The sequence below is a fragment of the Cyanistes caeruleus genome, chromosome 2, assembly GCF_971803275.1.
Source record: "Cyanistes caeruleus chromosome 2, bCyaCae1.hap1.1, whole genome shotgun sequence".
Classification (NCBI taxonomy): domain Eukaryota; kingdom Metazoa; phylum Chordata; class Aves; order Passeriformes; family Paridae; genus Cyanistes; species Cyanistes caeruleus.
Window position 1 is genome coordinate 55,641,693 of NC_141702.1, and position 25,609 is coordinate 55,667,301.

Genomic DNA, 25,609 nt, shown 5'->3' on the forward strand with positions numbered 1-25,609 from the left:
AAATCTAAGTAACACTGAAATGATGGCATACTTGAAAACCGAAACCAAAAAAATAGGTTATATAACATACTTAAAGGCACAGTTGGCATTTCAAGATCACAATGACTAGCCAGTTGTAACCTGTTTTTGAACCCACAGCTGAACTCTGCATGTCGAATTACTGAAAAGGGTGGGTCACCTTCTTTTTAAACCTGAAATCTGATAACCAGGTCAAAAGAACCCCCATTCATTCTTTCTTTTTATGACTATAAAGCCATGAAGCACCAATAATAACCTTAAGTGTATAGATCAACACTCTTTGCCTAATTAACATGCTTTTGGATTTCATACTTGAATCTGAAAATAAGAAACCGTATTTCAAAGCTCTGTTTTTGCAAAACAAAATTTGCAACAGGTACCTAATCTGGATGCAGGACATGGTAGGCACTTAAATAAATCTTAATAATGATCCATTGCCAAAATACTGGCTCTCTGTCCTTAGCTTTTCTCAGAATAACTTTACTATAATCCCTTTGCTTAAACAGCAACACAACCTCGTTGTCACTGAGATGCAATGCACAAGAATATTGGTTTAATTTTAAAATTATTTATTAATATTCCAAACATCATATTGTTTTTTAGCCACATATGCAAACACAATTCTCCAGAGCCACACTACTTATGGCTGTAACCTCACTAGATTTCACAAGGCGAGTAGGGTTGGGCCTGTAGCATTTGCATGGAAGACTTCCAAGGAAATTCCAGGTTACTCTATGAAATGGTATTTGTGCAGGGTGGCATTCTTCTGCTGACGCAGTACTGAACCAGCAGAAAGAATATGATCACAAGTGCTGTCTTTAATTAAGGGGTAAAACCAAGGATACTGAGCACTTGTGGGCATTAAACACTCTACGGCAGTTTTTGCCAGTGTAGGAGTGCCTGGCCAAATACCAGTCCAGATAATTACATCCTGCCTACTTACATTCCCATGTTGCTTTAAATGGATAAGGCATTATTCTTCTATTCTGGTGTAAAAGTGAATCCTGCTGCCCTTCCTTGGGCTCTGTTAGAACTATTTCTAGCATGACCTTCTCCATGGTCACAACGAGTCACTTTTGTGAACCAGTGCATTGTACTACATTTTGGATTTGCCGCCTTCTGAAATCACTTCCGCTGAGCTCATGGGAATTTGCTTCAGCCTAAGGACATTGATTTAACCAATATCACCATTTAATTACTGCCTGTGAAAGTCATACTTAAAATAAATCTCTGCAAAAAATTGTCTGATTATCAGATCAGTTTCTGTAGGACTCCCCTTCAGTACATGTGACGCTCAGTTTCAGCATGACCCTGCCCATCCTCACCAAAATCAACAGCAAAACAGCAGCATGGTTCAATGGCATCAAGACCAGGCTCCTTATGGAGAGATTTGTCTGGGGACCATACCATGTACCAGCAGGGCAGGCCTCCCACACCTCAATTTGAAGCAAGTTACACTGAACAAGGATATAGATAATCTTTTCAAGTCCGCTGTTCATTTTAATATAGAGCGCAACAAACGGTTAAGAGCTTGCTTTGAAGTGATATGTCTATTAAAACAACCAATGTTACTGCAGGACTGTTCCCCGTAACAGGAATTTCCTCCATAGCAGTGGGAGGAAACCAGACTTCACAAAACCTTCATTACCATGTTTGAGTACCTCACACTAGACCGCCGTGCTGCCACTCACCAAAGTCCACTCGAAAGGAAGGAGTTGTTAACATGTTTCCCTGTACAAGGAGTTTGTTAGCATGATGGGTGCTGGCATTGGTCACAACTTAGTCTGTGGCAGGGTTGTCAATCATGATTATTCCTACAAATCTGAGTTTTCTCCCCTTCCAATTACTCTCTAAACTCTCATTTTCAAAATTAATTTCCTAGTTCTGGCTATGTCAATTTGAAGGCTGGCTTTAGAAGGCTTTTTCAGTTTAAAAGTTTTCTTAGCTTTATTTGTGTAGGTCAAAAGAGTTTTCCAAATCTGTTCTCTTTCTGAGTGGCGAGTCTCCCAAGACAGCAAATACAGGGTTTTTATAGACTTGTTTTCATGATGATTAAGTCATCTGAAATTGTTTAGAAGAAAGATGACCGTGTTACTGTAGTTCATTGAATGCAAATTATGAAATTCAAAGGCTTGAGTAAAGTTAAATAGCTTTTAATAGTATCACCAAATGCAAGGTGAGAAAAGAGAAAGCAGGTAGGATGGAATTTTCACAAATTCATACTTTTTTCCCCTCTCTTTTCATGTGACTTGCTGACCTCAAAAGCTTCTAACATTCATGACTTCTGAAGCCCAAGACTTTTCTCTCACATCTCTCTCCAAATATAGGGCCCAGCTTTTGCCTCCTCTGTTAAATCTTTTACCTAGACCCTTTGGAGAGTGAAGTTAACTTGACAGAGAGAGGGTGATGCAGCTGGTTGAACAAGAGCCGCTCAATCCACTCAGTGAAACTATAGTCAGAAGATAATACAAGGTGAAGGGTAAGAGTATGAAATGTGACTAAGCAATTAGGGATTTTCTTCCGCTTCTCCACACAAAGGAGCGAAGAGGACCAAATGCAGCTGCTGAATTTCTTGCAGAGAAGGGCGTTCAGTTTCAGAGCAAGAGAGGACTTTGCCCTCATCCACACTGACCAGCTTGAGAGAAAGCAGACGAATCTGCTTTATCCTGTAAAAGGGTATGGAGGGTAGCACTTCATTACACTTGATCGTTCAAACTCAGGATTACTTTCTAGTGCTGTTTTCTTCCAGAAAATATGTGGACTTCACTACCTGTACTCCAGTGGATTGGCATTAATCAATCCCTACCCTTCAGGGCCCCCTCCTTTGCTCCCATCACTACATAACTGCAGATGTCAGGGAGTAGCGAAGGCACAAGGTCCAGGCCCCGGGTCGCGAGGCCGAGGACGGCGGGAGGGACACTTTGGAGCTGCCTGGTGGCCGGGTCAGCCGGCGGTCCGTGCCCACGGCGGTGTTCCGAGCCCGGGGCAGGGCAGTGCCGGCGAGCGGAGCGGGGCAGCGGCGGGCGGGCAGCGGGGCTGCCGTGCCGAGAGGGGCCGGCACGGGGAGCAGCCCCTGCGGCAGCCCCCGCCACAAGTGCGGAGCGGCGCCCCGCTGCCTCCCGGCTCCTCGCCCCTCACCTCCGTGCTCCGGGACGGCCTTTTTGGGCGGGAGGGCGGGAGGGGGTTACCTTTTCTTAGGGAAGTCCCGTCCCTTGCCGGGGAAACTTTTTTTACGTTCCTGTGCGTGAGAGGCAGCTAGTTGCACTCAGTGAAGTGCGAGGAGTGTTTGGCTTCTCCCGTACCAGCCTCCTCCTCCTCCATCTATCCCCCCCGCCCCGAATTTCCCCTCCCGTTTCGCTCCGAGTTGCGCTTTGTTTGTGTGTGCAGAAAGGGGTGGGGGGGGGGGGACGACTTGTAGGGGGGATGTTCTGTTTTTGCCAGAGGAACAGTGCAAAAAGGGAGCCTCGGCTCGGAGAAAGTACCAGAGTAAATAAATAAGGAGCGGCCTTAAAATAAAGGTAGCGGCGTATCCCGGCAGCGAGAAGGTGAGTGCCTCAGTTCCCCGCGTCTTCCTCCCACCCCTTCTGCTCGGAGGTGGAGGGAGCGGGTTCCCTGCCGCATGTGCATGTGTGTGAGGGGGTGTGTGCGTCTGCTCGTATTTAGCGTTTATTTAGCGTTTGTTTTCGCGTCGGTTCGATGACAGCAGCAACAACAACAACAACAACGAAGTTGCTGTAAAACAAATGTGATGGGAGGGAGCAGCCGGGCCGTCCATCGCGGGGTAGAGACGAGCTTTTATCCCGGCCCCACGCGAGTTTAACTGCAAAAAAACCAAATCGGTTTTCCCGTGCCGACGGGGTGACTTTTTCCACGCCCAGCCGGACTTTCTGCCTCTGTCCAGGTGACATTCCCTGCCGTTTTGCCCTCACCGCTCTTCGGCTGGGTGTTCCCGGGGCCGCTGGGGTGAGCCCCAAGACGAGGAGCAAGCCGCGACGGCTGCCGTCGCACCGTTCCCCGATTGCGCCTCCCGCCCACTCCCGGTGCGGCGGAAACGGGGGGCCCTGGCTGCGCCCCGAGAGCGGCCCGGGGCTGCCGGCCCGCCTGCGGTGGCCGACGGGGCTCTGCTGACCGCCGGGTCGCTCTGCCGACCGCCTGTCCCTGCGAGGGCTGGCGGCGGGGCCAGCGGCGGCTTGGAGGGAGGCTGTGGGGAAACAACGTTTTTGGGGGCGGCGGGGTCCCCTCCGGACGGAGCGGCATGAGAACACGCGGGGGTGGTAGTCCCTTCCCGAAACCCCCGCTCCTTGGGCGAGGGTCGGGGCAGCGCGGGGGCGAGGCAGCCCGGCGGGGACGCGGGGGCAGCGGCACAGGAGTCGGTCGGTCCCGCCGCCCTCGGCCCCGCGCTGCCCCGGCCCCGGCAGCGCTCGGGGGTCTCCGCTGCCCGCCTGGCCCGGGGCGGAGCGCTGCGGGCGTGCCGCGCTCGGTGCCGGCGGACGGGGCACGCTGCCTCCCGCTGCGTCCTGGCCGGCAGCCGCCGCGGGGCTCCGGCAGCCGCTCTTCCCAGCGTCCGAAGGGAGCGGGGACACAGCCGCCCCTTGTTTTTGTTCCTCTCCGTTTCCTCTCCCTGAGGGATGTCTCTTGCCCTTCCCCTCCCCCGCCCCGGCTTGTTTTTCTTGTGGTTTAAAGACAGAACGTCGCATTTTCGGGTCGTCCCACCGCGCCCCCGCCCCCGCCGCGGTCCCCGCTGCGCCGGCGGACGGGGCTCGGGGAAGCCCCGGCGCGGGGGTCCCGCCGCCTTTTCCAGCGGCGATGCGGGGACTTGTGTTTTGGTTAGAAAGCGTTTCCACGTGGGTAAGCCTTGTGTGCGTGTATGTGTGTGTGTGTGTATATCTGTGTGTGTGTGTGTGTGCGCGTACTTGATCCGCGAGGAGGTAACAGGATTCTCCGTGTTCAAACCCAGCGGGCTCTTAGCCATTAATCTCCTTCTCCTGCTGTCATTACAGACACTTCCAAAGTCAGATACCCGCGGAGAGCCGCCCGCGGCGTTTCACACGGCGCTTCTCCCCGAGCGGCGGGGGTTCCGCGCCCTGCCCGGCCGGACGCGGGGCTGCCCGGGGAGCAGCCCCGCCGCGCTTTCCGCCGGGAAGGGAGAGCGGGATCCCGCGGCATCGCCGCTGCCAATCGGTAGTTGGCATCTAAAGTTTCATTTACATTTATGAAAGCGCCGCTCGGAGCCAAGCAGGCGCGGTGCTGCCGGCTGCGGAGCCGCGGGCAGGGCTGGCAGCCGAGCGCACGGAGGGACGCGCTCGGGTCGCGCGTGGCGGTGTGAAATAGCTGGTATTTACAAAAATCCTGGGACGCACGCTGTACCAGACAAGGGAGCGACTTGGCCGGTTCCAGTTTAAGTATGAAGTCATGCTGGAACAGTAAGGAACCAGTATTTACAGTTTTCTGAGTTTTGTTTTGCGTGTTTCATTTGCGGAGACTAGAAAGCGTATCTAAGATAAACTAATCAGCAGTTTAGATTTAGAGGGAGTTATACAAAGAAGTCATCTTTTCTGTTTGGCAAATAGATTTTCTGGTCTGACCGCGGAGTTTAATGTTAGAAGCATGTACTTTGCAATAAATCCCAGGCCATATCTTTGTTTCATTTCCTTAACACTCAAAAGTTTCGCAAAATTGCTGTGGGTTTGACTCTTCCCCTAGTATTTCTGAAAATGCTGCCGAATGCTTGCATACTTGCAGTATATATCATACTGTGAGTAAAGTGGAAATACAGACTGACATTTCTCTTCCCAGTGATTCTTTCTCTGTTTGACATCTAACATTAGCTGGTGTATGTCTGAAACAGCTCTTTTTGTTGTTTTGTTTTTTTTTTTAAAATTGTGGTGGTATTTATGTTACCAAGCTTTATTTAACCAAATTTAATAGAAATGAAAGTGGAGTATGTTGACGAATCTTTTATGTCTCTTTGTTCAGATAATTTTATGCAATTCTTAATTGTTACATGTATATGGTGGTACAGATAATAAATCTAGTTGAAGTTACTAATTAGTTAGTAAATTTGTTACTCTTGCTGGATTTGCATTTTTTAATGGCCTCACAACAATTTGCAGCATAAATTCATTCTGTATGGATAATGTCAATGGAGTAAATAAATCCTAAACAAGCAGTGTATTGAGTGGGGCACTGGTGGGTTCTCAGTTAATTGCAGTTCCCAGTTAAAATATTTCAGACAAGGCAACTGTAGAAATACAGCTATAGATAGTATCATGTGGCATATTTTTAGCATCTGATGCAAGTGTTAAAGTTTAACTCTTTAAACTTTATGTAAGTCCTAGAATTAATATTAAACATTGGCATTTGGTGAGGGAAAGGTACCTGTCTATTTTCCTGATGAACTGGTGGTATTGGATGATGATGTGTGCAATCCTCCAGTGTTAAAATTTAAACAGCATTTTACTCTCTTCAATACGAAAGTTACTACAGAAAGAAAAAACAAATTCCTGGAATTTCTGTTAAATGCTCTAGGACACAGCTATTAATTTTTTTTTTCAGTGTTATCTTTTTCCTTCTCGAAGGTACAGATTTTATGAACTCAGGGTAAAGCAGGTCTCCCTTTTTATAAGGAGCGTTTATTCAGCATACTTCTATATTGCAGCTGCTGATCATATTTCATAGAGCTGTTAAAGCACTTAAAACCTAAAATTAGGTACTGTCTGGTAGTAAATATTTCAAATCACTCCTTGAAGAAATGGGCTTAAAAAAGAGACATTTTGAAATATATCATTGAGGAAAAGTAATCTTGCATTGCTTTGACTCTATGCAATACCAATCTAAATCACTGATTTCAACACAGTGTTCTTTTTCCTTAGGTTTTCTTAATCTCCTGGATTTTTATTGTGATTTTATGCTGCCTTTATTTGATACCATAACCAGCTACTTTGTTCAAGCTATGTTTACGACGGCAACGCTTGAATTAACAGGTGTCAAATTAACTTCTAACATACCTGTATTTCCAATGAGTATTCTTGTGATACTAAGAACTGAAATATAAGTTTCCTCGCTTCCTGGTGTGCATGTTTCTGGCTGTTAGCTGCAGAAGGGGTACACTTGCTTTTTTTTCCAGATTTTGGATGAGATAATTTACAGATTGGTATTTTCAAATTGAGGGGTGGGGTTAGGTTTGTTTTTTTAATTAAGCATAGGAATAGGTTTATTTTCTCACTAGCTTTCATTTTTGGTTCTGTCAGAGTTTGCAGGAAAAATGCAAACACTGGAACATCAGACTGACAGATATATGTCAAATTGGTTGAGTATTTTTAAAGCTTTTTGGAAGTTCAACACTAAACCAAGTCTGGTAGCAGCAACACTCAGATGTCTTTGCTTTTGTCTTTGTACTTGAGAATCCAGTAGTATTTCTGCTATCTAATATATCTGTAATCTTCTTGACATTTTGCGTTAAAAAATCCCCGTATTTATGGTATGCGAGTGGAAGAAGAGCGTTGATACTCAGTCATTGATCGAGAGACTTATAAGTATGCCTAATAAGTGCTATTTTTCTTTTTTAGATTTAAATATTGTGTAAATGTGTGTCCAGCTTAACCTTTTTCTGTCATTGAAAAGCGCTAATTGATCTTGCTGACCCTGACATAATAGTATAGTTTGATATTTGAAACCTTTCAGCTTTGGCATGGCCCTTTTATCACCCCTGAGATTTCAGGGCATGGTTCTACTGAAAGCATAAAGTCTACTCTTTGAAAAATTAAATAAAAATGGTTATTAAAAATAAATTATGGTCTTTTAAAGTCAGTCCATGTTTTACCTATCAATGCATCAGACTTTACAATATACATTAAAAACTTTCTGATTTATTTGTATGTATTAGGTGACATTTTTAGATATTGCTGTACAGAAATCAGATTTTTATGAAATAATTTTTAGCCAATTCCACACTTCTGTGTTGCAGTGTTTTTAAATCTGTCATTAAATCAGAAGTGGTTAAAGGAACTTGGATGCAATTTGCAGTGCAAAAGCTCAGATAAGAAGAGTACTTATATGTCAAATAAGTAATAAAATCTACTTGAAAAGGCAGTAAAACGCACATTTTTAGTCTACATTGTAGTTTGCAACGCTGCCAAAAGGATTGCCTTTGGGATGGCTGTAATATAGGACCTTAAAGGCAAAAGCTATTTTAAAGCATTTTCTTCATTTTATCTCTAAGCCTGGGAAGCGTGTCAAAGAGCTGGCTGCCTTTTTGCTTTAACGTTAAACAGTGAAAATTACTTCGATGATTGATTATCCTATATTGAAATGTATCACTGGGCAGTCTCAATCACAGGTTTGTATAGGCTTGTTATCAGGATTTTGAGCAAAATGTCAAATGCTAATGGATGTCTGAGGAATACTAAAGTTTAAGCATTTTATTTTCAATTTGTTAAAAATGTCCTTATTTCTCCAGGGGAAGATTACAATGACTAGTGATTATCTTCAGAGCTTCTTACTCCATAAGCCAATGAGACATTTTTGATTTTAGGCTGTTAGGCTAGACACTAAAGTTTGATTCAGGCTGCAATTACCATGGATTTGAAATGAAGTAGTTTGGAGGATTTCTATGCATTAATTAAATTGGAGATCTATGTCTTTTTCCTAGAAACTAGAACTAACTAACTAAATACTGTTACAGTGACTTTTCATTAAGCAGCTGTCTGTAGAACTACAGAGGAGGGCAGTTCAGTTGGATGTAATTTAAATGCTGTCTCTGATGAACTCAGTCTGCCTGGGCTGACTGAATATCTCTTTGCACTAGGGTTGTGCAGGGCTATGCAATTTGACTAGTTTGGAGCAGAAAATTACAAAAAAAAGACCTCCAAAGGCAACCTGAAAAATATTCACACAAAGACTGATTTTTGCATAGGTGTTAACTTATTACTTACGTATTTAAGTCAGCATGCACTAGATTTTTTGGCAGCATTAAAATTAAATACTATTGTGATGTGACCCAGTATAAGCTCACTTTCTCAGCAGTGTAAAAAATTACTGCTGCCTTTTTTTTTTTTTTTTTAATTGGGTAGGTCAGCGAGTAGCTGGTCTGCTCTTGACATATACACAATTAAACCACAAAAACTTACATTAAAATACCATGAAGGGTTTGATTTAGACCATAAAAGTAAAAGAAACACAGAGCTGAGTTTGCAATTTTTCAAATAATTCTCCTCTATGACTGTGTGTATATAACTATTGAAATCAATGCTGGTGCATGAGGTAATTGGAAACTTAACTTGATGTTTTGTGCCAGATCCTTAGCTGTTGCAAATTGGAGTAGGAATGCTGAAATTACTGGAGTGGTCTCACATTATGCTGGATGGGTATCTAGTCCTCTATTCTTAGTTCAGTCTGCTTTTTTGGTGGGGTATTGCAATATACATTATATGTGTGAGATCACATGCACAGAGAAGTGATCCTGCAATACTTAAGAACAAAAAAAAAAAAAAATAGAAAAAATAGAGTTAAGTATAAATGTCCATTTTTTCTTCCATTTTACGGCATTTTCATACTCCTGTGTTTGAACTTTTTTTTTGTAGCATTTTATAAATGACCACAGAAATGCCTTTGACAGTAACTGTATTTTTGGAAATGATGCAGTTAGAAATATTGCTAATTGTGTGTATTCTTTTAATTCTGTTGCAGCAACTTTGTTGCTTAAAGAAATGAGTAATTGGGTTGTGCTTATTCAGGGACATTTAATGAATGCCAAGCCTATTCAATGAAAGGCATGAAGTCCATGTGAAATCCCATTTGGATATTTATTTTTATTGACTGTAGTATACTCCCAGAACATCACAGAAAATGAAGTTTACCTTACTCCCAAGAGAGAGCAGCTAAACCAGCCTCTGGACACTTCAGTTTGTGCATCCTGACATCATGCTGTACGTGAGGTCTTTCTTCTGGCTCTCCTGAGTGTCCCAGCATAGACATGGTCTCACTAAACCAGGCACAGCACAGGGAGATTATGCACATTTCCTCTGCCAAGTTCTAGCAGTGCAACTCAGACTCAGCCTAGTGTTTCTGTTCTGGTCTTCTTAGCACAGAGAGCTGGGAAGTTGAGAACTAATAGGGCTGAATGGATATAGAGGTTTTTACAAATGCAGTGATTATATTCTGGGAAAGGGTCTTGCAAATAACATTTCTTATTACCCCAAAGCAAGATTTAAACTGTGGTAGGTTTTCCAAATGGAAAGATGAAAGTACTTTTCCACTCAGCCACCTATTCTTATGTTTATTCTAATCTGGCGTGGTAGAAGGATCTAGTATAATGTTAAAATTATTTTTTTTTCAGTTAATTGCACCTTCAGAGAAGCAATTTTTGTGTTCAAAGCACCATCTGAATCCTGAGCTCACACTGTGCAGCAGTATGTCTGGGAGTTACCTGCAACATGAGGTCTTTCAGCTGAAAATGGCTAGATGATGTGTTTCCTAGTAATTTCTGGTATCTAGTTAGCTATGATTCAGCTTGTTTTCCAGTTTTATGGCTAAATGATAGTCTGATTTCTCCAAGGGCTAGATGAGCAGTCAAATTTTTGGCATAAAACAAATGAAACAGAAGAGTTTGCTCCCTGATAGTTGTGAAAGTGCCCAGCTTTTTGAAGGAAGTCCAGGATTGGAACAGCAGCTTGCGAGATGCTGTCAAATCAGGACTAAATTTGAAATAGTTTGATTGTAAGGTCTGTAGGAAGAGATCCAGCATTTTGCTCTGTTTTTCCATCATTATCTAGGGATATTGGTTCATATAAACATCAATAGCAGTAACCTCATGTGTGGCTAACCCTACCTAAAGTCCTCCTTCGTCTGTTTCCTGTGGTAGAGAACAGATAAGCACGAAGCCATGGTTTCACATTTGGTGGCAGCGCTTCTAAAGCGGCCCCTTAACCCACCTCTGCGGGCCACTCGTTTAAGTTGGATCTGTTCTTGCTGTGGTTCACAAACAGCTGTGCTAGCAGCCAGGCAAAGGTCGGAATGAGTGGCAGCACCCGTGCTGCTGAGCCTGGCAGCGGTGCTGCAGAAATAGCTGCAGAACCACAGTCTCCGTTACCTAATCTGCCACCTCGATTAACTGAAGTGCAGGGTCGAGTCTATGGGATAGGTGGAATTTTTCAGAATGAAAACATTGTCTACAAAAATGATCCCCCGATCTTTAATCAAAAGGTTGTGTTGATGCAGGGATTTTCGACTAAAACCGAAGTAGCAGCAAATAATTTGCACATACGTGTGCAAGTTAAAACAATAGAGAAAGTACTGGGGCCTTTGGAGGGGACAGATGTGATTTTCTTGAAGGAAGGCAGGAGTTCAGACGTGATACCAGATGACAGAACTTTTCCAGATCTTTGCACTGCTGTCCAAAAGCTGGGCTTGCAGGGAACAGGCGGAGCATAACTCCGCTAGAAGTAGGACGTCACTGCCAAGGGCTGCAGCGCTCGTGACAGGCTGCATTCTTTTATCACTATTCCTGGGGAAAGAAGTGCAATAATTTCTCAGAAGTGGCCATTACATAGCTGTCACTGTAGACAAGTGCTTAATTTATGGCAACTATTTTTTATTAGTCTCCACTGTCACAAAGTATTAACTTACAGGCTATCACGTTCCAAATGCCTTTTTTTAATGTTGTTCCCGTATAACACTGAAATATGCGTACTATACCGCATCACGGGTTTATGAACACTCAAGCAAGCCAAACCAGCGATATTATTTTTGATGTGAGTACAAGTTTGATTTCCAAAGATAAGTGTAGTGATGTAATAAAGTTCTGTAAGTCTGTCTTGAGTTCTGTAGTCTGTCTTGAGTTGACATGACTTTTTGATTAATAAAGTTGAAGGATACAAAATCAACTTGGCACAAGTGAAACGGATTAAACAGCAAAGCGAAGCATAGATTTCACAAATAGTTACTTGTTACCGAGTCTTTAAAAACCATGCTATTATAAAGGGTTTTTCAGGGGGCAATCATCAAATCAGAACCTATTTATTATTTTACCAGTGACACCAAGATTAGTAAGTTCTACAAGAAGTAATACCCTTGATTAGAACAATTGCTGACCTAATAAAAGATATTATTCTTCTTCTTACAAACTTCCTTATACTTCCTTTGTTAGACTAATGTTAGATTAATGCCTGAAGTACTGCTACTACAAAGACCGAGGGATGGGTAAATAATGAGGGGAGCAGATTGATGAGAGCAGTCTGGCTCATTGAGCAAACAGAGCAAGCAAACAATATACTTCAGTACAAGCCAGCAGTTTATTTAAGAAAAAATGAAAAAAAATTAAGAAAAAAGGAGGCCATAGCAAAGGATAATGATGGTATCATAGCCAAAGAAAGGAGTAGTAACTTTAAGTACTCAGCACAGTAAGAGGAGTTACATTAGCTGTGTAGGTAGTATGGATGCAGCTACTACTGCAAAGCTGTACCCTTTCTTAGCTTTGGAAAGGAAGCTTTAAAATATTGGAGGTTTCAGATTTAAGACCAGAGGAGTAATTAAACTTTGGAAAATGTTTCTTCCAGGGGATTAACAAATTTTAGTTGACTAAAGGAGAATGTAACATAGTTTGATCACAGCTAATAAATATCTAAATGAGGAAAAGGAAATGTGGTAAAGGATGCATTGTCAAAGCAGTTGTTTTAGTTAAAATCTATGACTATTTTCACAATTACTTTGTGTGGCACACTTACTGCTGGCTCATAGTAAAAGAGATTTTCCTGTAGGATTGCAAGCTGTTCCACGGATGTCAAAACATTTCAGTTGCCTGTGGGGACTGCTGATGGGCCAGGAGCCGAAATGAGTGCAGACAGCTCATGTGAGGATCAGCAGCATAAAAATGTAGATTACACAGGACATCTGGTATGGGGTTTGAAATGTTCTTTGTGCTGGACAAAGGTGGAACATAGAAAATTTTCTGCTTTCAGTCATTGTGTTCTGATGGTTTCAGTTTGACTTGATGGCTGGGGTGCAGCAGTGTTAGTTTTGGTGAGTAATAATTGTCGTTCTGTTCTGTCAGAAAGCACCCAGGCTGCATGATGGCACCAGAAGGGGTTCTGTATTCTGAGACAGTTCTGCATTCACACTTTTTGCTTCCCATCATTCATGGAATTAAAAAATAACAGTTTCTAAAATGCATTATTTAGGGGTTACTGTCAACTTTGGTTAAGAAAAACATTTCTTCTACCAAGCTGTAACCCAAGGTTTCTTTTTGATGAGTTTATTTTTTATTTCTTTCTGACATTTCAAAATGTTCCGTTCAAGAATTTCATGTGAGACACTTGGCAGTAACAGGAATAGCAGCTGCTGAGCAATGACTCTCACACCTAAAAAGGATGGGCTGCTGCAAACTTCCTCCTTCACCAGGATGTTTCTAGTAAGCCTAGCGTGTGTTTGAATTTTTACAGTAGCTCTCATTGCATCCTCATACTGTTGAATACACTCTTCAAGCTGCAGCATGATTTTTGAAGCAGGTAGGATGAATAGGTGTGTTACAGCTTTCATGAGACCATGAGGCTGGATTCTTTGCACTAAGTTTTTCAGCCTTGTAAAACTGCTGTTTGCTTTTACCTTGTGGATATGCTCGTTTTTATGTTCTCCTTAATTCTAAAATGTTTCTGTTTTAGAAATAATCTTAATTTTTATTTTATGCTTATTTTGTGTCACAAGGTTTTAGAGGGGGTTTTTATGTGTAAAAGGTAAACTTGACATGTTTTTGGGGAGAGGGAATAGGAAATAATTAATATTTTCAAGTTGACAGTGTGCCTTTAAATAATCTGACTAACCAAGTTTAGCCTTTTTCTTTCTGTTTTCAATGGCTTGTTTATAAATAAATGAAATGTTTTCTTGATTTGTTCGCAGCCATTTTCTACAAAAAAGAGAAAAAAGTTGTCTCAGAAGTTAACCAAAATACACTGTGTAGTAAAAATCAAAATCCTTCTCCCTATAAAAATCTAGTTGTTTCAAACGTTGAAATGGCCAGCTTGCAGGAAAATAAAAAAAAATCTTAATTAAAATATTTAAAAGAGTGTGGTTCTATCTGTGGCATTTTTGCATTACTTGTTTGGGTTTTATTTCTTTCCCCTGGGAACCACCTTTCTTTCTTTTCTCTTTATTTTTAGGGGAACACAGTGGGATTCTAGATTAGGTTTGTTAATAAATTGAGGCCAGAAACAGTATTAGCATTTGTTTTATTAATTTCTATCTGGAAAATTCTGTAATTGATTAATTTGGAATGAGATAGATGAAGTCTGTGTAGCTGCATGCCTTATCTAAGCATGAGTGAAGAGGTCTCTCCCAGGGAGGCCCCCAGGCATTAGTCGATTTGTAGCTCTGGTCTCAATTTTAGCAGTTCCACAGTGTGATGTGCATTGCTAGAATAAGGGATGTATTGCTGAGTTTATAATTCTGTATCCTGAAATTCTCAAAGTTAATCCTTCTTTGTTACACAGGTGGCAGGGGTAGGAAGAGTAGGGGAATCAGTTTTAGTCATGTTTGGGTGCCTGTAAAGTTGGTACCCAGAGATGCAAAAGATAAGTGTTGCACCAGCGTGTTCTTTTACAAAACTAAAGTAAATGAGATCCAGTGCTTGTGGTTGTTTGGCATTTGTCAGGAAGTCTTTCTGTTTTCCCAGTTTTTTTGTTTATGATGGTAGTATCAGCAGGCAGGTCTGTCACAGACCCTTTCTGTTTCTTACCTGGTTTACGTACCTAACTGGTGCAGGGACATCATGGACTGTGTTGCTCTGCCTTTTTGTCTTGGCGACTGCTTTTGACTGGTACCAAATGGTTTTGTGGTGCTGTGACTTGTTGCTAAGTCCGAAGTGCCTGATGCAGAGTCGCAATACCATCTTAATTTTTCGTGAATAAAATGTCCACAAATGCTACGTAAGCAATGCTACTCTTCAGCAAACTCAGTTCAAGAAAGCAAATTACACTAAACTGACAATTATACAAATACTCATTGAAGACCCCACAGAATTTGTAAGACTGTGTCTAACAAATGAATAGCGACTTGCCTGAAAGTCAATAATTTGATTTGAATTTTGAGGAGTTTTCAGTGTATTGCAGTTTGGTGGCATGAATCGTGTCTGTTTTGATTACTGTATTTAATGTTTGGCATGAATTCATGCACTGAGAAAGGAAGAAGGAAATAACAAATTATGTCACAGTTAGAGATGTGTTTTTCTTCAGTCGAGGGAGAACTAGGGTAGAAGGAAACTAGATGAGCTCGGAACAGTAAATGTGTGGTGGATGTTGAAGACCCCATGTATCCCAACCCAAGATCTGAAAATAAATGTGTTAGCAGGAACAAATACTATTTCACCTCCAGCAGGGATCGTAGCAAGACTAAATCAGGTAATGTCAGACATCTCACCTTGAAGCGTATTAATTTCAGAAGCACAGTTTCTATAGACATCAGAATATATACCATACAGCCAGTTTAGGCATACACATGTTCTTATGCATGTCCATGGGATGAGGATGCTGAATGAGTCCTAAAGGGTGCCCTGCACAGCCCCCTCCAAGTAACCAGTATGCTGTCACCCAGGTATTTACTGTGAAAATGAGGGCTATTTGTAAAGAAAGCAGCTGGGTGGGTCCATTTGCTTTTCAGCTCATCCTGGGAATTCCTCCTGTATTCCTTCCCTTAGCAACAGTGTATGTGGCTAAAATAGGGTATTCATCTGTGTTAAATTGCGTGAGTTGTTCTGTGAAATCCCAGCATAATTAAGATTATTCAAAATAAAGAGTAATCTATCTTCTCTCTTTAAGCAATGCATCTGCAAATGCAAATCGATGTAGGCAGGTGCCTGGAGCTAAAATCGGTGGTACATGACGTTATGGTTTGCTGTTCTCTCCACCGCATACCAAGGGCTCCGGGTGAGGAAGGAGCTCAGTTTTTTGGAAGTCACTAATATAGAAGTGAGAACTGGACGTGCTATGAAGGGTTCCAGAATGCTGCCTCTGAGAGTAAAATTCTCACCCTCAGCAAGCTAAAAGTGGGCTGAAATCAAACTGAACCAAAGACAGCCATATTTAACCCTCTACAGAAGAGGGCCCAAGGAAGGGAAAAAAGAATATTAAAAGAATAAGACTATATTCCCATTAATTCTCTAGTCTGTGGAACAAGATTTATTTCTATAATGAAATAGGTGGTTTTCAGGAGGCTCATTTCACTCATATTGATATCAGATAGTAGACACCAGCTAAGGAAAGGGCCTCAGCTAAACCTAAATACACACACAAAATTCCTGAGCCATTTCTGCTTTCATCAAGAATGCTTCTGGAATGAGAGAGGAAAAAATATGGGAATTAAAATAATTTAGAAATTCTGAATATATTTCTGTTTGCCTGCCAGTTTTCCTCAGACAAGAGTACATGCCCCTGACAAGGTGAAATGCTGATAAATCAGCATTTGGTTTCCTTTTAATTTAGGTTACATTTTATCTTTTTCACATGAAACTTCCTGTGATGGGCATACAGACAACCAGGAGGATGTTTTCTTAGGTAGGAAATTACTAAATATTAGGCAGTACCTGTTTGTTATTGCCCATACCCTTTCCCCTGTTTCTTCAAAGAAATGGGTTTAATGGGAAAAAAATAGCATGAAATAATCTAATTTTATGAGATTGCAGTGCTAAGCACTAATTTCTTGTTCTGGTTCTAAAGCAATTTTCTCATTATCTGCCCTGCATAATCTTTCACAGTGCCTTCAGTGTGCTTTATTCTACTCAGAAGTTCTGTAGGAGTGGTGCAAACCCAAAGTGAGACTTGCCTGAGACTGAGAATTTGAGCCCTGGAGTGTGTCCTCAGTGGTTCATGTCCTGTGTTAATTCAGTGGCAGCAATCAGCACGAAGTACTAGTGCTATCACAGGTTTCTGAAGTAGAGCACTAGAAAATGAGAAATTGCTCTATGTGTGACCACTTGTCTCTCAACATTTTGACTACCAACCTGTGGCTGTGAAAGAAATGAGTTCTTTTGTGGCTGAATGAATTGTGTGAACCACAGAAGCATCCTTCTACTGGGCTTGTTACCACCACGTTTCAATAAGTGTAAAACAATGTAGTATATTTGTCATATGTGCAAAACGATATAGTATATTTTGGATCATGAAATTTCTGAGCTCTATTGCCAGAGCATCACATGATACAACATTGAAAGAGCTAGGGAGCGTCACATTATATAATCTCAGTAGAAATAGGTATTCTTTAGATAAAACAGAATAAAAGGGATGTGAAAATGTGCCCAAGACGATTATAATGTGAAAAAAAAAGTGGTAGAAACTGAGGATAATGCTCCCCCTGCCCCTGAATTTTCAAATCCTAGTGGCTGGAGAGAGGACTTTCTTCCCAAGCTTTTGTGTTCAAGTGAGATGGGGCAGATTTTTTGGTCTGGTGGCCAAACTCCTCTTCCAGATGATGGATTTTTCTTGGAGATCCATATCCCCATCTGGCCAGCTGGAGGACCTGAAGCAGCCTCTGGGATACTGGTAAACGTCAAGTGCTTTAAGGCTGGTTTTTACCTGGGGGGTCCCCAACCTTCACATTGTGTCTTGAGCTTGTGGAAGTTGCAGCAGCATGCAGGATCATATTGGACATCCCATAGAAAATGCAATTGTGTTACACTTTTAGTCATTTATAAAGCAGTGCGCAGCAGATCCTGAAGTAGTTTATTTTCTTTAACTTATGTGTGTATCTCTGGAAGGAAACACATGTTTCTCCTCATGGTCAAGTCCTGGAAGTTGCAGTTTAAATTTGATGAAGTGTTTTATTCCCCCAGATAAAAACAAATAAATAAAAAATTAGATTTAAATGCATTTCTTGATGAGGAAAGTCAGGAATCCTCCTAATTAAGACATTTCTTAGAAAGGTAAAATTTTTATCTGGGAGCATAAAACACTTCATCAGTTTTAAAGCCACATCTGCAAGGAGTGGATAAAGAGGAGAAACAGGCATTTTTCTTCATTCTGGCTTGTCTGTGAATTTAAGACTTTTAACAACAGTTTTAAAAATATTTAAGCCCAGTTAGAAACACTTGCAATATAATAGGGATAAGAATGTGCTCCCTCCCTCTGTTTTTAATCTGGTTCTCTTGATGGAATAAACTACAAGGTTGAATTGGTAACTGGATTATTGCCTCATAAAACAGCACGAGGTTACTATTATCCTTTAATTTTATATCTTTATTAGGGAGTAATGTTGGTCTTATTTAAATCACTGACTTCTCTAATGGTTTTTCTCCCCTTTTACAAATTTATAAAACTAAACCCTAAAGGATTTGGTCTAAGTGCAATTGGCATAACTGCCATTATAAAAATCTTTGTGTTAGCAGTTGGTTATAATCAGCCACTCTAACTGGGCTCAGAATGCAGCAGGATTTAGCTGTTGATAGGTAGAATAATACTGATGAAATATTATTTCTGAATTTTATTTTAAAAAGCTCCATTTCCAGTAAGAACTTCTGAATTTTGAGGCAATGTGAAGATCAACAGCAGTGCCCTGGAAACTTATAATTTAGCATGTTTGCGCAAACAATCTATTTAACATACTGTGTGTTTCTGTAAAGATTTTAAAAAGCTTGTCTTTGCCTTGCAATTCAGTAAAGTGACTTTGAAAATTCATGAAAGTTAGTCTTTTTTAGAAGGCGACTAATAAAAGTGGCGTATTTAATGATGTGTTCCAGTGAATACACCCACTTGAATTTTGGAACACAACACATACTGTGGGTGAATCATTGGCAGTTCTCAGTAGTAAAGCTCCTATTGGATTTGTGTCATCAGGATATATTTAAAATTTTGATAGACTGGTTTTTTTTTTTTTGAAAAATGTGACATCAATCTGTTGATCTCATGCGCTTTGATCAAGCATCCATCAGAAGGAAAAGAAACATGGGTCTGTCTGTCCTGGTATAGTTCTGTAGTTAAGTTACAGTTGAATTTCATACAGAAAGTGAAGTATCTGCCACCTTCAGTGACCGACTGACAGAGCATTTACTGTTTGAATCCAAGCCAGGTACTGACTTTTCAGTCAGTATACTTAGAAACTAGTCAAAAAAATTGTTACAAATTTTGCATTTTTCTCTGCAGGCAATCTTACCAGCACAATAACATGGTCACACTAAAAACTTTTAATTAAATCAAAGCAGATTTTATGTCTTAGTGGAACATTTCAGTATCAGTCATAAAAATTCATCTCCATGTTTGCAATTGCCTTTTTTGATTGGGACTGTGCAGGCAATGCCATGTAGAGCTGCTTTCTCTTAAAATACCCATTGTCCATGACAAGCTTCTTTCTGAAATTTGCCTGTAGTGGGTGTTTTAAATAAGCCCTTCAATTCCCCTTTTAGCTTCATTGAACAAAGACTAGAGAAGATATTTACAAAATACAGGAGAGTGGGCTTCACATTAACCAAAAAATGTGAAGTGATTACAGTTTTGGTGAAGGTGTTGTGGCAGAAGACATCTATCTCTTGGATCACTCTGAAATTGAGAAGAGATTAAGACTATTTTGAAAAACTTGAATTATTTTCAGCTGAATGATGTGGTGAAATACATGCAACATGATTTTCTTGCAATTTGTTTTTTCCTTATGTAACATTATGGCAAAAATTAATGAAATGTGAATGAAAACAATTTTGAAGCTTGGGCAAGAGGGAAGAAAGACACAGGAGGGTGTAATTTGGTGGCAGGAAAAATTCAGCTGAAACTTGAAAGCAAAGTAGACTGGGGCTGTGCATTTGTATGTGTTCTAGAAAATACCCAATGCAAAACAAAATGAATTTTTGGGAGTTACGTTTTGAGGAGTAAGTGGAAGCATGGCAAGTAAGTGGCACTTGAAATTAAAATAGGAGGTATTCACAGGGAGATACAGGACAGTGGGTGAGAATATGTGAGTGCCATGAGTTCCACATAGGTTCCATGGCTCTGGTTCCTTTCATATATTCTGCAAGTGCCAATGCAGCTGTACATGTTTTACCCTTGGTTGTGTTTATTAGTGCTTGCTGGTCAGAATTTAAAACAGAGGTCCTAATTTTGAGCATGGTCCCAGGTAATTCCTTGTGGTGCCTTCTTGATAAACAAATCTATGTAGTATTGATAAGCAAACCCAGGATGTTTGAGTTCCTTAACATGTGTGTTTGCGCATTGATTTTTGTTTTTTTTTTTAATGTAACATGAGCTTTGACTAATAATATGATTATTGCATATATGAAATATCCCTGTCACATTTTTCTGTTTTTTCTAAATTGTGCAAATTTGTATGACTTCAAAATGTATCTTTTCTGAGAATGGAGATTGTAATATAATCGTGTGTATAGTTAGTGTCACCATGATCATTCACAGGCAGAACTCCTGGAAAACAGAATTTTCCTATTGAAGGTCTCCATATTTGATGAGAATGATTCACCCTATCAGAGAGGCATAGACATAGCAGATGATTAGGATAATGTCTGTCATTTAGCACTTTGTAGGGAGCTGCTTGTTATAAACCACTTTGTGTATTTAATTTAATCCTAAAGGAATTTAATGAACCTTGGAGAAGGGACTTCATGCTGATAATTGCATAATAACCCATTTTTATGCCAGACACTTAATGGCTAAGAGGTTATCATTAAATGTGTATTAAGCAGTTCTCTTCTATAACTATCTTTCTAAGATGTTCTCTCAAGGGTTATAATTTGTTGACTAAACAGTTGTCTGTATTCAACATTTTTGCTTCTTTATTGTTTTGTTTTCAGAGCTATTTTTCTCTTGAAGGACACAAATAAAAGTTCCTGTTTCTGTTGGTGTGTTTTAGATAGTTCCCAAAAGAATACTGAAGGTGTTGAAGTGCTTTACATGAAATTAGACTTCACATGGGAACTTTGTGTGAGATTTTAGTGAACTGCAACCTCAGTTAGGGTGTTTTTTTATTGCAGATTTGCCTTAAAAGATTTGCCTTTGGACCATAGACAAACATGTAATTTTTTAATCTCCTCTTTTAATTTAGACTACTGAGCTGTAAATTGAAAGGAAGATAATTTCTGCTTGTGGAGGAAAAGAAGGGTGAGCAACCTCAATGGAAGACTCTCAGGATTTAAGTGAACAGTCAGTAAGTACAAATGTTGCTAAATTGAATATAATAAATTGAACTCTGTTCAATCAAGTTGTGTGAAAGGATTTTACTTTGGATTTGAAAATTATACTAAGATCTGAGGAAATCTTTCGAGCTGCTAGTTTTAAACCTTTTAATTTGTACATTAAATGAGTGGTTTTAATCTTCTTTTCCCTGCTGAAAGAAACAAGATCTTTGTTTTATAAGATTTTGCAGAGCTCCAGTTGTTGGAGGGATATAATTAAGCTACACTGGAATAATAAAATGTTGGAAACATTCACAGTTTCAAGGCAATTATTTGCCTTGTTCAAATAATTGCATTAAAATGTGTATCCATAGTGGTCTGTAAGTTTTTCCAAATCAAGGGTTACCAAAAAGAGAAACAAAATATTTCAAATTATTAGACCGTGGCAGATGACATACATTAATTTTTTCAGGATTCTCTTGGATTTCAATGGGACTGTGAAAATCAGTAATCTATCCCCCTGGTCCTCATCAGAGGGAAATTCCTCCTGGCACTGAAGACATTTCTGGGAAAAATGGGGTGGACATTTCTTCTCCCTTTTCCTTTTTTTTTTTTTTTCCTTGCCTTTAAGGATTTCTTCTCCAGACCTCCTCACCACCAGACTGCAGTTCTGAGGAGAAAGCAGCTTCTGAGCAAATTCAAAGCTATCTGGGCTTGTCATCCAGTGTATTTGGCTGCTTAACATCTTAATTTTCTGCTGTTTCTTACTGGTCACAACAGGGACCTGTTTTGCCAGTACCATGATCCCTATGATTCTCAGCTTGGCCTTAGTGTACTAAAGAAGAACGAAGGGATTTAGTATTTCTGTTTCTGATATGCTGAAGGAAGTTATCCATGCAATAAACTAGTTTGAATATATATATATATTTAGGGACTTTTGTGGGTAACACAAGTTCAAGGAATTGGGAAGGGTTGTATTTCTAAAATGTCAGTAATTTTTTTTAAAAGGAGTACTTTGCTCCTGGCTGGGTAGCTCCTATCTGAGACTTTACCTTGGACTAGAGTTTTATTACTGATTTTAAATGGTACAGGACTGGAAAGTCTTAACAGTGTCTTAAGTCCCCATGGTGGCACTACTTGGGACAGCTGCACATACTTGTGTATTTAAAGTGTTCCCAAGCAAAACTTTAGAGCCTGTAAAAGCTACGTGGCTTCATAATTTAATAAAGTTTTATAAAGGTCATAAAAGATTAGGCAGAAGTTCATCTCTTGCAGTCTGTGAAACAATTTTTCTATGGAGTATTCATGGTGTGTTTATTAACAGGAAGTAGATGAGCCAGTTTAGCTTACTGAAAAAACATCTTTCCATAGTAGGTAAAATGTTTTTGCAACACTGGATGCCTGATAAATGCATATTTTAGCAGCAATTTTACTACCCCATTGGATAGTATAATTTCTGTAGTGTTTCTCATAATTTCTACATAGCTTTATGCTACATGTGAAAATGGTCTTCAGATTGCAAATTGAGGTGAAATCTGTGCTGTGTTTTATATGAAGGTAGGATTTGCTGTCTTTATGCTAATGCCACAGAAAATCGTGATTCAAGACAAGTTTGTTCTTCTTACTCTTCACTAACAGTGTCAGAACATAAAGGTAATGGGTGGGAGAGCCATTTCATCACTCCCTTTATCCAGGTGGGCACTGACACTAAAATCTACCCAAGAACTTGGGCACTGTCCTGGGAAAAGGAATTATGTGAGGCCTGTCTGCGTAGAGCAGCCACTAAGCCTTAATTTCCCAACTTTAACAGCCATTTCACTCTTATATCATGGTAAAACTCTCTCAACCAATTTTCAGAAAAGAAAATAGCATCTCTGGGCTATGTCTGTGGGCTAGAGATCCCAGGAAGCAGGAGGCTTTGGTGGTTTGAACTCTAAGGAGGTATCAGATGCATCTGCTTAAGGTGTAGCTGTGGTGTTTCATACTGTGTTTTATACTGGTTAGCTCTGGGCAGTTTCTGTCCATCAGGTGGGATTTCTAATTCTTGACATGCTCAGGGAGCATAACTACTTCTTTTGAGCCTCAAAATTTCATTGGGGAGCTAAATGCATAACATTTAGATTATGAAAATTCATGGAGCATAAGGATTGAGCCTCTGTTGCATGTGTATTAGATCATGTGAATAAGCATGTGTGCAAGACTGTGCTCAAACTTGTGTTGGTGCCTTGGCTTCAAATAGTCAAGTCCTTGGTTACTTTAGAGACTGCCTTTCTCTGCAGCTGAGATGGCTTAGAAGGTGTTTTCTCTTGCATGGTGTTTTTGTTAGACAGTTGAGTTTCTGAAGAGAAAGATCCCTTTATTAGATTACCTGGGCACTCTGTTGAATAATCTTTTATCCTTGGGAAAAGAAGCCAGGCACAGTTCATTGGTGAACAAGTTCCATAGTGAACAAGATTAATTTTCAAGTTTTTATTTAAAGAAAGGAAATTATTGTAGCTTTTGAGAGTAGTTCATCCTCCTGAAGCATCATATACTGTAGTGTAGCTTTTATTCTGACAGTCTTCTCTGTAAGTTTGAGATCACTATTATTATTTTAACTCAAAGAAATACTCCAATAAGAAATGATTAATTCTGTGATTCCTTTCCTGAAAGTGTATCAGTTAGGTGAAACTTACATGATCATACCTGTGAGCAATTCCACAGCATCCCTGTTGTCATATGAGAAATAGATTGTTTTCCTTTTGTCTCAATGCTGACTCAGAGCGATGACTGACTGCGTGACCTCACATTGCTTCTGAAATCTGTCCTCCCCTATTCTCAGAGCCTCTGAAGAGTTGTGCTTGACTGAACTGAACAGCTTCTGTTTTCTGAGATGCCAGCTTGATTAGATCTAATATATATATATATATATGTATATATGTATATATATGCACATATATATATGCCATTTATTACATTATGTCAGTAGTTTGTTCTTCCTATTTTTGATCAGAAGTCAGTCTACTTGCGTAATTGTCGTGCTCTAGAGCCTCTGTACTGGGAAACCTCTTGTTTCTCCTTTCCTTTTTCTTCTCCTGGATGGTAGAGATAGGGGAATCAAGTCTTAATCAAGATCATGCAGCAAGAAAAAGAGTCAGAATCAGAATAGGTTTTATTGTATTATGGCTTTCCTGTCTTTACTCACAATTGGATAGGTGAATAGTTCTATTTTGAAGAGCAGCAGAAAAATGATGCCTTTTACTAATGCCATTACTGATGCAGAGGTGAGCTGGGATCCATCAGGTGCAGTTGAGATCCAGTGGATGCTTGCAGCTGGCGTGGAGCAGTCTGGGATAGGGCCTGTCATGCTACTGTACTTTCCAGGGTGGGTATGTGTCAAAGAAAGCTCACAACTTTCTTTTTCTTTTCAATTCAGGTGCTGAACATATTTGCACATCCGTGTGTGGGATTTTCTTTTAGTTTATGTGAACACTCAGTTAATAGTATTCTGAGTGAAAAAAAGAGGAAAATAGTAAGACATGTTGCACAGATAAAAGAAAATAACCAAATGGTCCTTTTGATGTTCTGGTGTGAGGTCTGACACCAGGTGCAGGCTGCTACTTTCCAAGTGAAAGAGTACTTAAAGCCATGTAAATTTGTCTTACATGGACAGATGAAGCTATGTTAAAAGTTCTGTTGATTTTGAAATGGAAAAGAAGGAAATTTTACTGATCTTGTGATTATGGAGAGTCTAGCAGTAGGGAGACAAAAGTTTTTCAAGACTGGTCTTGGAGATGGTAAATAAAATGATGATTTTTAGCAGCTAAATAGTCCTCTGGTGTGCTTTAGTATAGCAGAGGCACTTAGGATTTTGATAACTTCAGGTTTACACTCTTTATTTGTCTCTTTTAGTCATCACTGTCTGTTCAGTCTGTGTTAGTAGAAGAACAATTTGGCTGCTAACTTGCTAGTTTAGGGTTTCAAAGGGCCTTATTAGAAACTGGTGTAATTTCATCCCCTGGCCTTTTTATATAACAGCCTGCATATTTAGATTACTTCATTTTAACCTAGAATTAAACAATAGATTGCAGTGCTGTAGGACAAGACACTAGCAGATGTGAAGCTAAACCTGAATGAACAGGTTTTTATTTTTGTGACATTTGGACAATCATCCCCCTTGTGCCCTGGGTAAGTTACTTGGGTTTTTATCAGATCGTACAGACTGTTTTATCTGTTATTTGTGTCTATGGACCCCTTGCAGATGGATGATCCTTGGCAACCTTTTTTGGACAGTGTTGTTTCCCCGTTTTTGTTTAGTTTTAATGTGTAAAGCTGTCAGATGTGATCCCTTTGCAGATCAGTTTTCAGCTGCAGCTACTTCTCTGTTGCCTGAGCCCTGTGCCTGCAGCACTTAATCTTCCCCACCTCTGGGGTGGGCAGCCTGCTAGTGCTTCGGCTGGAGCTGATTGCAGAGAAATGAAAATTAGTTTAAACTCTTCAACTGAATTTTAAAATGCTTTGTTC

General features: G+C 40.4%; 1 protein-coding gene across 12 annotated transcripts in view; it reads left to right on the forward strand.

Moving 5' to 3' along the window:
• Window positions 1-3,093: 3,093 nt before the first annotated feature.
• Window positions 3,094-25,609, forward strand: part of EYA4 (EYA transcriptional coactivator and phosphatase 4) — a 139,921-nt gene continuing 117,405 nt past the window's right edge. For 7 of the 12 annotated variants that reach the window (XM_086877138.1, XM_086877143.1, XM_086877142.1 and 4 more), the window contains exons 1-2: window positions 4,682-4,866; window positions 21,037-21,138. In XM_086877138.1, the coding sequence (XP_086733264.1) occupies window positions 21,106-21,138 (33 nt within the window). In that variant the 5' untranslated portion in view covers window positions 4,682-4,866; window positions 21,037-21,105. Of the gene's footprint in view, window positions 3,564-3,611; window positions 3,920-4,681; window positions 4,867-5,256; window positions 5,442-21,036; window positions 21,139-25,609 lie in introns of those variants that run through there. The other 5 variants (XM_086877140.1, XM_086877148.1, XM_086877141.1 and 2 more) reach the window with 4 other exon arrangements.